Consider the following 15,254-nt stretch of genomic DNA (forward strand, 5'->3'; position numbering starts at 1 on the left):
TTGTATTATTTTAGTACAATAAGTAAAATAAGTACAAAATTGTTGTTTTATTTTAGTACTTTAAGTGTATTGGTTATTAGTGTGACTGTAGCATATTAAAGAGACGGTATTTTTTATATACAAATGCTATGACTATATTGGGTGTGTTCGAAAACCTAGTGAGCTGCCTTGCTGTCTCACTGCCTACATAAGCAGCTGCCTCAGTAGAGAGGATTCTAATAAGTCAATGACTTATAAGTCAGGTTATTCGAACGCGCTACTCAGACAGCAGTTCCATCGGGTTTCGCATTTAGCATCCTACCATTCAAACAAATGGGATGGGGTGGCACAGCGCGCTAGCATGTCAACTTACATCTCCCTTCATGTACCGAGAACAGTTAAATTTGCAGACAAGCTCGAACTTGCAAATAAAAACACTCGTACAAGGTTATACAAGTTAAAAATCAATAATAATTTATTTACATTTAAAAATAACTCCGTTCGTTTCTCCGCACAGCCATGTTTTTTCTGTGAGAGAAAAGCTGCCGCAATGAATACTGGGATTGACTTGATCACTAAAGACGCACAGTACTCGTTCTTGAGTCAAAATAACATTGAAATTTTAAGATACCTTAGTAGACCTACTGTATATTGCCAAAAGTATTCACTCACCCATCAAAATGATTGAATTCAGGTGTTCCAATCACTTCCATGACCACAGGTGTATAAAACCGAGCACCTCGGCATGCAGACTGCTTCTACACACATTAGTGAAAGAATGGGTCACTTTCAGGAGCTCAGTGAATTCCAGCGTGGTACCGTGATGCCACCTGTGCAACAAGTCCAGTCGTGACATTTCCTCACTACTAAATATTCCACAGTCGACTGTCAGTGGTATTTTAAAGTGGAAGTGATTGGGAACGACAGCAACTCAGCCACAAAGTGGTACCACATAAAATGACAGAGCGGGTCAGCGAGGTCACCAACTTTCTGCAGAGTTGATCACTACAGACCTCCAAACTTCATGTGGCCTTCAGATTAGCTGAAGAACAGTGCGTAGAGCTTCATGGAATGGGTTTCCATGGCCGAGCAGCTGCATCTAAGCCTTACATCACCAAGCGCAATGCAAAGCATCGGATGCAGTGGTGTAAAGCATGCCACCACTGGACTCTAGAGCAGTGGAGACGTGGGTTTGGTGGTTGCCACGAGAACGGTACTTGTCTGACTGCATTGTGCCGAGTGTAAATTTTGGTGGAGGGGGGATTATGGTGTGGGGGTGTTTTTCAGGAGTTGGGCTCGGCCCCTTAGTTACAGTGAAAGGAACTCTTAATGCTTCAGCACACCAAGAGATTTTGGACAATTTTATGGTCCCAACTTTGTGGGAACAGTTTGGCACAGGATGGCCCCTTCCTGTTCCAACATGACTGCGCTCCAGTGCACAAAGCACAAGCTCCATAAACACGTGGATGAGCCAGTTTGGTGTGGAAGAACTTTACTGGCCTGCACAGAGTCCTGACCTCAACCCGATAGAACACCTTTGGATGAATTAGAGCGGAGACTGTGAGCCAGGCCTTCTCGTCCAACATCAGTGTCTGACCTCACAAATGTGCTTCTGGAAGAATGGTCAAAAATTCCCATAAACACACTCCTAAACCTTGTGAAAAGCCTTCTCAGAAAAGTTGAAGCTGTTATAGCTGCAAAGGGTGGCCGACATCATATTAAACCCTATAGATTAAGAATGGGAGTCACTCAAGTTCATATTTGCGTGAAGGCAGACGAGCAAATACTTTTGTCAATATAGTGTATACTGTGTTTGTGTGTGTCTAATTCCTCAGATGTATTCATCCAAACTCTCAATAGCTTCTTTTTTTGTGCAGTTTCTCCATTCAGAAGGAATCTCTCTTTCTCCCTGGAATTTTTTTTCATAGTGCTTTTCCAGGTCTGTTTGAAATCTGCACACAAACCACTTCCAGTATGGGAGCTCTGAATTATCAGGGGTGATGCTCCACTTAGCATATTCTCCTCCTGCTGTTCTGTAGATTTTGTAGGGTACCAAATCATCTGAATCATGACTGGGGTAGAACTGTTTATCACTTTGTACTAAAGTTGTGCAAATATCAGCACAGAGATTTGTTGTATATCTGTAGTACCATCCTATGATTCCATTTACTCTGTGGAAGGGAACACTGTGATCTCCATCATGATTCTCCATTGTGTTGGTGCAGATGGCTTTACAGAATGGACACTGAACCCAACAGCACTTACAGAGATGTTCAATCAGAATCTCATCTGGTTTCTTCCTAAACTTTTCCATGTTTATGTCTGTTACACTGTTGAAGCTTTTATGTTGTTCTGACATCATCTTTGTGAGACCTTCACACACAATCTGCCGAAGAAAATCTAAATCTGTAATTTCCTCCAGACCACTGCAGGTTATTTCGTTTAAGTTTAGCTCATCTGTTAGTGAATTGTTCAAACTTCTCAGCCACATGTTTGTATCACCACTGCTCTTCTTCACTTCTTCAGTTGTGATGTTCACAGCGTTCATCACTTTCTGCTCTTTGTGTTTCAGGTTTCCTTTGAGAAGATTCAGAACCTCGCTGTTATTATCAGTGATGTATTTATCAACATTTTCTGTAATAAACTGTTTAAAGTGTTTCTTGGGATGGTGGACGTATTTCATGTACTTCTTAAATTTCTCCTGCTCTGCCAGAGATTTCAGGATGTGTTTCTCAAGCTGTGACCTGTTACCATTAAATTCTGGCATGTCTGATCTCATCTGTGTTGAAAGATCAATAGCAGTTTTATTGTAGACGGCTTCCAGGATGGCTGGTACAAGATTGTTGTAAACAAGTTCACCAAGTACTGTTGTGGTTGTTGCTCCTCTGCAGTAGGTTTGGAAGATATTGGTATATTGATGTTTCTGCTTTTCCAGATACTTTCTTATATCATTTTCATCTCTGAACTGTTGGTAGGTCCTAGTGAATTTGGAATTTGAAAGTTGACACACATGAAGACAGAGATCCAGAGTGAATTCCTTCTTCAGCTTTATTGTCTTGTTCTCACTGTGATATTGCTCAACTCCGTGTTTGACCTGGTCAGTTATTTCCTGAATGTAGCTGTTTTTGTACCCCAGTCCTGTAATTTTGCTGCAGATCTTCTTGATTAAGTCCTCAGATTCTTGGATGACATTGTTGATAAGGTTCCTCACTGACTCCTGGACTTCAAAAGGAATCATTTTTATTGTCTTTACAATGTACAATGAATAATCTCCCAGGCTGTGTATCTTTGTGTAATCTTCCTGAGATATTCGCTCATACACAGCAGCTTGTTCATTACCTTCAGATAGAATCTGTATCACATCCTCCCAAACATCAAACGGTTTCTCTACAGGTGTGTCTTGTGTCAGATCAGTGACCCATTTGTTCCACACTTTATCAAATTCCTGTCTGAGGACTCGTTCATCAGTTTCTGTGCTTTTTAGTTGTAGAGCAAGTGCTTTACTCATACTGAAGAGCTTTTCATCATACTCTGTCTTTTTGTGATTAAAAGCTTCTCGAGCTTTTTGCTGTTGAAGAAAATCATTCAGGTTTGTTTTTGCATTTTTAACAAGATCTTCAAGAAGTTGTTTGATTCTCTGTTCACATCTCACTTTCCACTGAATTAAAATGTCTTTGTCTCTTTCCTCTTCAAAGTAACACTTCATTGATTTCTCCACTTCTTCTTTGGTCTTTTTCTTGTGATCATAAAGGTCTTTGTCCTCAATCTCTTTTAGTTCTCTAGTTTTAATTTTGCTGTGCAGTTTTTCTTCATGTTCTAACATGGCACTTCTGAGGGACCAGGTCCATTTTCCAAACTCAGTTTCTAGTTTCCTGTAGACTGCAATCTCCAGTGTGTTTTTAAAGCTAAAAACAAAGTTCTCGTTCAGTAGAGCCTTCCACAGATCACTGATGCGGGATTTAAACTCTGAGAGTTTCATACTATGAGACTTGGTAGCATTTGTGAAAATGTCTGTTTTTAGCTTCTGAATATTTTCACTGTATGAGGGGTTTGGTGGAGCCATTGGTGGGCTGCCCTCCCAGAGCTGTGCAAAATACTGAACATCATCTTGTACATTGAAAGCAATAACATCACTGAAGCACTCAGCTTCACTGTCTTCCTCTTTAGCAGCTAATTTTGTCATTTTATCCAGTTTTTCCTGTAGATGTCTCCTGCCCTCCATGTTCTTCTCTCCAGCTGTGATGTCACCAACATTCTGATGGACGAACATACATCTGGGATTTAGTTTGACCTTCTTCATTCTCAGCAAGGCCTGAACAACAATCTGAAGAATCTCCTGCATCTCAGCAGGGTTCTCACCAAATATGTTGATCAAAGTCAGATTTCCAAGACCTACAAAAAATGTTGCAAGTTCATTATCATGATGGTGAGTGGATGTTCCTGCAAGCTCAAGTGCTCGAAGCCCTTCAGTATCTACAATAAGAACATAGTCAAACTTCAGCTGCTCCTTCATCTCCTCTGATACTCTGACCAGCTGCATGAAGGCTCCTCGGGTGCACCTTCCAGCACTGACAGCAAACTGGAGCCCAAACATGGCATTCAGCATGGTGGATTTTCCTGTGCTCTGAATCCCTAGAACTGACAGCACAAAGACTCTTTGGTCTCCCAGTTTCTTTATGAGTTCATCTAGAACTGCAGAAACCCAGATCAGAGGAACATGAGCAGCATCACCATCCATCAGCTCCAGTGGAAGACCAGATTTTATGAGTTCTGCAGCAAGTTTGGGGAGATTGGAAATGCTTTTTTCTCCAGATGTTTTCTTACTTGACTCATATATCTGACCCATCTCTCTGAAGATGTGTTCCAGACTAAACATTGCTGCATTTAGTTTTTTAGATATTTCTTTAAGTTCTGTTTGCTGAGTCTTCATATTTTCAGATGTGTCATGTTTCTCTTTGAGGTCTAAAACCCTTGTCCATGTTTCATTGTACTTGTGATGAAGATCCGAAAAATCATTTGAGGTTTTTTTTTCCAGTAGAATCTCGAGCCATTTAATAAAGAATGATTTTTCATTTCCTGATAGAGAATTCAGTGAGGAAATAAATTCCTTCATGAAGTCTGATTGTCCAATTTCTTGTTGCTGTTCACGGATTTGTTTCATTTGTGTTTGTTTTTCACTCTTTTGCATTTCTAAACTGTTTCCTTGAAGTCGATGTGAGTCTTTGTTTATCTGACACCACTCATGCCAGAGTTTCCCTTGGCAGGGCAGGTGTGTTTCCTTTAATGTGGAGATTTCCTTCCCCTTCAGTAGTTTTATTATCTCTAGTGCTGCTTCTTTTCCTTTCCTGCATTCAGGATCATCTTCGTCTGTGCTGATCTCACTGTGTAGATATTCAAGTTTAAAAACTGAAGATGACTTGGACAGACACTCTGTGATGGTTGTTCTGAGGTTCTCAGATACGTCTGACTGATTTCTGTCTTTCAGACCAATTCTGTATATTCTATTCTTAATCTTACTGACACCTGATTGATCCTCAGAAAGGAGACAGATGAGTGGTTTGGGGTTTTTTACAAGCTTCTGTAGCATCTCCTTATTTCTTTCATTTTTAGGATCAGATAAAAGAACAACATTTACAGACGACATTTCAGTCAGAATATCCAGTTGTTCTTTACTGGTTTCTGCATCACCGTGTAGATTACAGAAAGCAACACAGTCAGTAAAATGATCAGTTTCATTTCCAGATGGACAGTACCAAGCAATCTCCACAACTCCATCCATCAGTAGACAGGTTTTAATGCTGCCACGACAGTGTCTGTGGAAGAACGTCTGATGCTTCTCATTGATCAAGCTGTTCATCAGCTGAGACTTGGAAAAGGACACGTCCCCTAACCTGAAGAACGTCACCATTGGAGTTTCTGCTTCATAAACATGCTTTGTTTTACTGATCTTGGTACCAGAAATGTCAGTGGTTTTGCATTTTTGAATAATATCCTGAAATGTCCACAGAGGAAACTCGATCTTTCCAGTAAATGGATGTGGCACCAGTAGAGGCAGAGCGTACCGACACTGAGAGAGTTTAGTCACTATTAGTTGCTTCAAGAAACTGTCTGAGCAGTGGAACACCGCCATCTGAAGATCCATGGGATGGATAAAATTTTTTACACTGTCACCATCAAAGGATGAATGTTTTTTGCAGAAAAGCTCATCAAGTTCATCAATTTCTTCTTCATCTGTATCTGAGGAAGGAGGGTCTAAGGCAGTGGCTTCTTTTTTGGTGGTGATGTATCTTGCTCTGTAATCCATCATTAACAAAGTTTGGAGGAAGGTTTGAACCAGATCTTTTTCTTCACACGGTTCTTGGCAATGTAATGAAAGAGAAGTTAGTTGAAGAACATCTGAAGTTTTCATTTTTAGTTCCTGCTTTTCCAGAAGATGAAGTCTGGTTAAAAGTTGCTTCATTTGTTTATTTTCTTCACACTTTAATCCAGATTCTTCTACTCCAACCTCTGTTTTGTCCATCTGTCGAATGCATTTAAACATTTTGATCACAGCATATTTAATAAACGTCAAAATCAATTTTAATTAATTTTGTTTGAAAGCATCTGGGAAAGGAAATCAAAAGTCAAAATTGTCTAATACACTCTTCATAGACATTTTATGGCAGACCTTGTATTTCAAAGATCTTGGAAAATGTTCTTGTTCTGTGCTTGAATGAGTGAAATCTTTTTTTTAAATAAAAACATTATACCTCCCATCATTTATACAATCTGTTCCAGTTTGCATCCACTAAAGTTCATGAATCAGCTCTTATTTTGGTTTTGAAAATTAGTACTAATATTTTTGTGTGATTGGAGCCAATGAGAACTCCAGATTATGTAGAGACTGTAGGATTTTACCGTGCACATTATTTAGGTATCAATAATACTGCCATACAGCTGATTTAATGAATGTTTATGTAATGGTGCTTGAACCCATGCACACCACACCGGTGCCTTTACAGGGTGAACCACAAGATTCGTTAGGTATAGGACTTAAATGCTTAATGGTTGGATCATGAAACAGATTATTAAACTTAGAAAAAAAGAGTTTCAGATTGGAACTGTAATACAAACTGAGCACTCTACCACTCATCCAAGTAGGCTCTAGCTCTATGTGCTATAACTTAGGTGAATTAAAGAGCAATAGACTCAAGAGAGGTTTAAAAAAATAAAAATACAAAAATACAAAAGCCCACCCGCTTTGGGGAAATGTTTGAGTGGGAAAACTGAGAACAGGGACTGCCAGGGGAAACACTGGCCACCTCCAGTTTCATGAGGAAAAGGGGATATTATAACAAAAAGCTTTCCCAATAGAAGAGCAGAACTACATTGGATCAACTAAAAGAAGAAACTATTCATTTATTTCTTTTGCAAGAGAGAGAAAGTTGAAACGAGAGAGAAGGAGGGCGAGAGTGAAAGCTCTCAGCCCTCTACCCAGAATACTGACTGGCTGTATTTTCTCAGCTTGAGACAAAGACCAGCAAGTTCTGACTTCTGTTTGGTCCTCTTTATAGACCTGTGCACAGGTGTGGTGCTGTAGGCCTGATTGCAGACTTACATGTTGACCCCCAGTGGCCAGAGTCTTACTAGCCCCAGGACCAACCCTAACAGTTTAAGAGGATAAATAGTATCATTGTGGTCACCTGCTTCTTTACTGTGTATTAAACACATTTTAAACTATTTGTAATTACGTTTATATTTAAAGCATTCAACAAATGCTTTTATCCAAAGACACTGTGGACACCAAATATAATGCAAGTGAATAAGGGTTAAGGGCCCCGCTCAGGAGCCAAACAGCAGCAGCTTGGAGACAGTTGTGCTTTAACCTTCTGATTACTAGGCCCGTGCCTTAACCACTGACAATAAAAAAAAGATATTAATTACTGCAGGAGGCCAGTGCAGGCTTAAAATTAATTAAAATAGACTAAGTGCTAATTAATTTGAACACAGTTTACAGCTTACTTTAGATTAGCAGAACATGGAAAAATATCCACATTATTTGGAATAGTCCCATAATTTGTGTGTAGTAAATATAGGTAAATTATTGCTGTCGGTTTGAAATATTTGTAGTACTATTTTTTTTTTAATTAAAATCACTACTATTAATATGTATAAAATAATAATACAGTTATTAATGGGGCAACTTTCCAATGGAGCCTATAGTAATGTGCAAACATTTTAGCGGGTGTGAGAAAATGCTGCAAAGCATAAATGCTTCAAAAATACAACCCCAAATCAGAAAGTTGGGACAGTAAAGCATTTACCTCTTTGTAATGTTGCTGTTCCTTTTCACCACTAAAACGAGATTTTGGCACCGAGGAGACCAAGTGATTTAGTGTTTCTGAAATGCTGATTCATCTGACCACAATACAAATTTTTACTGTGTGATGGTCCATCCTAGATGCCTCGACGCCGCTTTTGGACATGGTTAACATGAGGCTTCTTTTTTGCACAGTAAAACTTAAGCTTGCGCCCTTGGCCTTTACACACTGAAATTCCTCCAGATTTTTTGAATGGTTTAATGATATTCTGCACTGTAGCGGGAGAAATATGCAAATCCCGTCCAATCTTTTATTAAGGTTCATTGTTTTTAAACATTTCAATCATTTTCTAACACATTTTTTTTTCTTTTTTTGTGTTTTTTTTGTGTTTTTAATTTTAACTTTATTTATCTTTTTAATATTTTAATTACTTGATAAGGCAACTTAGTGAAGCTGTGCCTTCTTGAAACATGCTAGTAGAGAGAGTCTTGGTCTGTTTTTTGCTGTGAAAATGCTTATTTCAATCTCCTGGTCCGCCGCTGCGCAGCAACATGGTCACTTTGTTTACACCCTGATCTGCTGATCACGCAGAAGCCGACTGGCATGGCGACCAGACCAACTAACATTCCCGAAGAGCTTTGGAGACGGACACATAGGGAATGCAGAGGAGGAACAAAACAGTGCACGGGAAAAGCGAGGGCAAGAAGACGGAGGCTTATGGAGAAAAAAGGATATAAGCCGCGTCTCCCCTCTCTCATCATGGGCAACGCTGGCTAATAAAATGGACGAGCTTACAGTGTTAGCCAGGAGTCAGAGGGAGTACCGGGAGTGTAGTTTAATGTGCTTTTCGGAGACATGGCTACACCAGGACATTTCGGATGACAACGTTTCCATTTACGGCTTTCAGACTGTTCGGGTCGACCGGGACTGCACTAAGAGCGGTAAGCGCAGGGGAGGAGGGCTCGCTGTGCTGGTTAACAATCGTTGGTGTAACCCTGGTCACATTACCATCAAGGAACGTGCCCGTTGCCCGGACATTGAGCTGTTAGCTGTTGGACTCAGGCCATATTATCTACCGCAAGAGTTCTCACATGTTATTATTGTGGCTGTTTACGTTCCCTCCCTCTGCCAACCCGACATCGGCGTGTGAAGTCATTCACTCAACCATAGCGCGTCTCCAAACTCAACACTCGAGTGCATTCATCGCAATATCAGATGACTTCAACCACGTCACTATGGCCAAGGTACTACCAAACTTCACTCAGTATGTGGACTGTCCTACCAGGGAAGAAAGAAAACTGGACCTGCTGTATGCTAATGTTAAGGATGCATACAGCTGTTCCCTCCTCTCCCCTCTGAGGAAGTCAAACCACATCTTGGTGAACCTCAGCCCCCGGTATGTGCCGCTGGTGAAGAGTCAGCCTGTGACAACAAGGACAGTAAGGAGATGGTCTGAGGGGACTTACGAGGCATTGCAGGACTGCTTTGAGGCTACAAACTGGCCGGCACTCTGTGAGCCACACGGAGAGAACATCGACGGGCTCACAAAGTGCATCACTGACTACATTAACTTCTGTGTAGACTCCACTGTACCAACCAGGACTGTTAAATGTTACCCAAATAAGAAGCCATGGGTAACAAAGGACATTAAAGCTCTGCTTAACAATAAGAAGAGGGCCTTTAGAGCTGGAGACAGGGAGGAGGTGAGAACACAAAAGGTATTGAACACAACTATCAGGGAGGCTAAGAACAGATATAGGAGGAAGCTGGAGTGGAAACTCCAGCAGAACAACATAAGGGAGGTCTGGAGTGGAATGAGGACCATCACCGGCTTTATGTATGCTCAATAATCCAGGTACACAAATCCACAAAGTTGAATCAGTTCATCTGGACACAAGTTTGTTGTAGAGATACGTTTCGTCACTCAATCCGAATCACTTCATTAGTCTGAGCTGGTGGTGAATAACCCCAACCTTAAATGCAGTTGATTTGCATAACGACCGATCACCGCCCATTGCATAACAATGGAACCAGTGATCAGGTCCATATGCAATTCACAATGACCATTAATTACAAATCCCTGGGTGAATGTGGTTATCCCAACTGGGCATTCGTAAAAGCGGGAAAAATGCCCAAACACGGCTCCAGTGGATCGAAGGGAGGAGAAGAACAACCGTGGTCTAAGCGCAAACCAGTGGTGATTCCGTATGTGGCAGGAGTATTGGAACAATTAAGACGGATATTCTCCAAACACCATGTTTCAGTTGCTTTCAAACCCCAGAACACGCTACGCCAGAAGTTAGTTCACCCTAAGGACCGGGTTCCTCAACACAAATAGAGTAACATAGTGTATGCTGTTAGGTGCCGGGAGGATTGTCGGGAACTGTACATCGGGGAAACTAAACAGCCACTGGCGAAACGGATGGCCCAACATAGAAGATCAACCTCTTCTGGCCACTCATTTAGTGATGAGGATGTGCAGATCCTTGACAAGGAGGAACGCTGGTTTGAACGGGAAGTCAAAGAGGCCATTTATGTGAAGAGGGAACGACCATCTCTGAACCAGGGAGGGGGCCTGAGAGTACATCTCTCACCATCTTACAACGCCGTAACAGGAGCTATACTCCAATCATGTGTGAAAGGCACACATGACCATTGTAATTAATGGTCATTGTGAATTGCATATGGACCTGATCACCGGTTCCATTGTTATGCAATGGGCGGTGATTGGTCGTTATGCAAATCAACTGCATATAAGGTTGGGGTATACACCACCAACTCAGACTAAAGAAGTTAATCGGAGTGAGTGACGAAACGTATCTCTACAACAAACTTGTGTTTAGATGAACTGATTCAATTTTGTGAACTAAAGAGACTCCACACAAACAAGGTTGCAGGACCTTATGCCCCCCCCACCTCCAGGGTGCTAAAAGCCGGGGCCACCCAGCTTTGTGGAGTACTACAATATGTTTTTAATATGAGCCTTCAGAGGGTCCCTGTGTTGTGGAAAACGTCCTGCATTGTTCCTGACGCCGCAACCTAATGACATCAAGGATTACAGGCCAGTGGCACTGACGTCCCATATCATCAAGACCATGGAGAGGCTCATCCTGGATCAGCTCCGGCACATAGTCCAGTCACTTCTGGACCCCCTCCAGTTTGCCTATCAGCCCCGTCTGGGAGTAGAGGATGCCATCATCTACCTGCTCAACCGAGTCTACGCTCACCGGGACAAGCCAGCCAGCACTGTGAGGGTCATGTTTTTTTACTTCTCCAGTGCAATCAACACCATTCGGCCTGCTCTTCTAGCTGACAAGCTGACTGTGATGCAGGTAGATGCCCCCCTCGTGTCCTGGATTGTTGACTACCTAACTGGCAGACCACAGTATGTACGCCTGCAGCACTGTGTGTCGGACAGAGTGGTCAGCAGCATTGGAGCTCTGCAGGGAACGGTCCTCTCTCCCTTTCTCTTTACCCTCTACACCACGGACTTCAGGTACTGCACAGAGAACTGTCATCTACAGAAGTTTTCTGATGACTCTGCAATTGTTGGATATATCAGAAGGGATGATGAGGATGAATACAGGGCAATGGTGAAGGACTTTGTTGCATGGTTTGAGCTGAACCACCTGCATATCAATGTGAAAAGGAACCTGAGGTGGTGGACCTGAGGAGGGACAAGGCACCAGTGACCCCTGTGTCCATCAGGGGGGTCAGTGTGGACATTGTGGAGGATTACAAATATCTGGGAGTGCACATTGACAATAAACTGGACTGGGCTAAGAACACTGATGCCCTCTACAGAAAGAGCCAATGTCGTCTCTATTTTTTGAGGCGCCTGAGGTCCTTCAACATCTGCCGGACTATGCTCAAGATCTTTTATGAGTCTTTGGTAGTGAGTGCTATTATTTGCATTTTTCAGCCTGTGCCTTCATAACAAAACCAGTTCTTCTAGGTACACTTGCACAAAAGGGCAAGCTGTAGCCTAGTGGTTAAGGTACTGGACTAAAGCTTGCTGGTTCAAGCCTCACGGCTGCCAGGTTGCTGCTGTTGGGCCCTCCAGCAAGGCCCTTAACCCTCAATTGCTTAGACTGTATACTGTAATTGTACTGTAAGTCACTTTGAATAAAAGCATCTGTTGAATGCCTAAAAGGTAAAATTAAAGTCTTGGACAGGTTTATGCTGCAACACATGGGAAGTAGGATGGACACGCATATGTCTGGAGAGCTTGAGACAGACTGCAGAGGGGCAGATGACATTTTCAACCTTGTATAATGCGTGGTGCAAGCTTCCTTAAGTCAGAGTGCAAAGTAAAGTTTTGGGAGGATAACCAAACGAACTGACCGGGAATGTACTGGGGACTGGGTCTCCAGTGGCGGTTGGCTGAACGTTGAGTTTATTTATTAGGGCTGCCTTGACAGTCCTCCAGACCTCCTTGCAACAGTGGATGTGGTGTTCAACTAAGGCAACCACAAAATCTAGATTCCTGCATGACTCTCTTAATCTCCAAGGTGTCACATGACACAGTCAAAAGGCAGGATTGGGTCAAAGGAGGAAGGAAAGTCCTTAGAGAACTGAACAAACCCTGTGTGGTGGTTGAATGCAGACTGGGCTTAAGGGGGCCAGGAGAAAGCGACCTTGGTGAAGGTTAGGCAGGTGAGAGGAGCGGCTACCTTGCTATAGTTCTGAATGAAAATTCACTCCAAATCCTATAAAAATTAGCAAAACCTAGGAAGCGCTGCAATGCCTTGTGGCATGAGGGGGTCAGCTATTTCGATCTTGATTTGCCCTGGCTAGATCCAAAGAAAAAAAGCCAAACCAAGGAAGGTAATTGTGTAGACATGAAACAGGACCTGACAGACCGGGAAAAGATTAGAATATTGTCTAAGTTTACAAAGGCAAACCGTTTCAAGAAATCTTGCAGAAGGTCAATCACGAGCGCCTGGAAGACAGCAAGGGCATTCGTAAGGCCAAAAGGCATGCCCAGGTACTCAAAGTGCCCCAGCGAGGTGTTGATGGCCATCTTTCACTCATCCCCTTGCAAATCTGCACCAGGTGGTAAGCATTGTGGAGGTCCAGCATACTGAAGAAGGTGGATTCTCACAAGGACTCAAAGACTGAAAAGCTCAACAGGAGGGGATACTTGTTTTAGAAAGTTATCAGGTTTAGGCCCCTCTAGCATATGCAGAGAAGGAAAACCCCTGCACCTAAGGGAGAGGAAGAAGGACAGATGAGGCTGGCCGGTAGGCACTTAGAGATGTAGTTCTCCAGAGCTTTCCTCTATGAGCATGACAAGTGGTACAGATGACTGGTAGGAAGCGGAGCCCCTGGGGGAAGGCCTATGGAAAAGTCATAAGGTCGGTGGGGAGGTAGTGTTCGAGCACGGTCCTTACTGAAAACCTCCTGTAGGTCATGGTACTCAGAAGGCACCTTGGAGGGGTCTACACTGTCATTGGACGAAAGAGTGCTTGGTCAAGGGCCAGTGGGTGAACAGCAGACTGCAAGTAACAGGAGTGGCTGGCTGTTACCTATGGAGGTAAATATGTAGCAAAATTTTTGCACCTGTGAAAACGAAATCTGTAAAATTTGCACCTGTAAAAAATAATCTGTAACTGTGAAAAAGATTTGTACCTGTAAAAAATAAATGTGTAACTGTAAAAAAAATCTGTAAAATTTTTATCTGTAAAAATAAAATCCGTAACTGTGAAAAAGATTTGTACCTGTAAAAAATAAATCTGTAACTGTAAAAAAGATTTGTACCTGTAAAAAATAAATTTGTACTTTTATTTTCGATGCGAGAATAAAAACATTGCAGCACAGTTTCAAATCTGCCTGCCACGAGTTTTGCAACAAATATCTCAGTCAGCGTGCTGCAAAACTGATCTGTACCTGTAGCTGCAGGGGCGGGGCTTAGGGGCGCAGGGGAGATTACCGACCAATTACCGACCAATCAAAAGAGCTTGTTTTTAGAGCAGCAAGAAGCGTGTCAATCACAAAGTTTCAGTGTAGTTGGATCAGAACATCATAACTCACATTAAAACTTCCTTATTAGTGTTGCTGTGGGTATTATGTTAGATGTTGCCTGCGTGTTGTCTGCTAGTTAATGTGTTAATGCGTTTAACCCTGCTAGTTTTATAGTGGACATATTGGACACTCAGCCTGACATTCCAGTTTCTTTCATCTCGTTCTCGGGTAATAAACATTCAAGAGCGAATAAACCTGCACGAACTAACTCTGCAGTAAACAAAGCACAAACTACAATCTAATATGTTTTTAAAAGTCTTTCTGTTTATTTTTATTTAACACTATTTTGTAATTGTGAGCTTTATCTGCCTTGAAAAGCCAAGGGAGCCTCTCAAAAGTGCATAAAGCCAGGTTATAGTTCTGTATTACCTAGTGACATGTACCATTCACCACAACTGTATTAAGTCCTACAGTACCGGTACAGTCAAATACATATTGTGTAAAAGAAATCTAAACGTACATTTTAATGTAATAAGCAATGTAAATTGCAATGAAAAAATTCTATATTTCATTCTTTATTATTATACTCATGCTGTAGGACTTTGTATGATTTATCACTGCTGTAAAAGACTATTATGTAAAATAGTGAGTAGTGCAAGTGACATGGTAACTACTACAACCTTTTTTGTATAAAAATGTACGTTTCTGTGTTATATTTCTACATTTATATTATATTCTTTATTACTATACCCACACTGTAGAGCTTTTTTCCTGTAATTTAGGGGTAGTAGGTGGTGCATGTCACTACATTGCTTATTACATTAAAATGTACGTTTAGATTTCTTTTACATGATATATATTTGACTGTACCTGTACTGTAGGACTTAATACTTTAGGCCCTGATCTACAGAGAAATGGTTTTGTCTGCCAGCAAAATTTCTCCCAGACACTGCGACACAGCTACAGTTTTTTTCAAAGGTGTTTAAATCGGACTGAAGCGCTTCCCTTTTT

General features: G+C 41.7%; 1 protein-coding gene across 1 annotated transcript; it reads right to left on the minus strand.

Annotated features, from left to right (window-relative positions):
* Positions 1-1,669: 1,669 nt before the first annotated feature.
* On the minus strand, positions 1,670-6,439 carry LOC134335544 (interferon-induced very large GTPase 1-like). The gene has a single exon (XM_063018098.1). The coding sequence runs from the start codon at positions 6,437-6,439 to the stop codon at positions 1,811-1,813; it is 4,629 nt and encodes a 1,542-aa protein (XP_062874168.1). The 3' UTR covers positions 1,670-1,810.
* Positions 6,440-15,254: the final 8,815 nt, after the last annotated feature.

The sequence above is a fragment of the Trichomycterus rosablanca genome, chromosome 2, assembly GCF_030014385.1.
Source record: "Trichomycterus rosablanca isolate fTriRos1 chromosome 2, fTriRos1.hap1, whole genome shotgun sequence".
Classification (NCBI taxonomy): domain Eukaryota; kingdom Metazoa; phylum Chordata; class Actinopteri; order Siluriformes; family Trichomycteridae; genus Trichomycterus; species Trichomycterus rosablanca.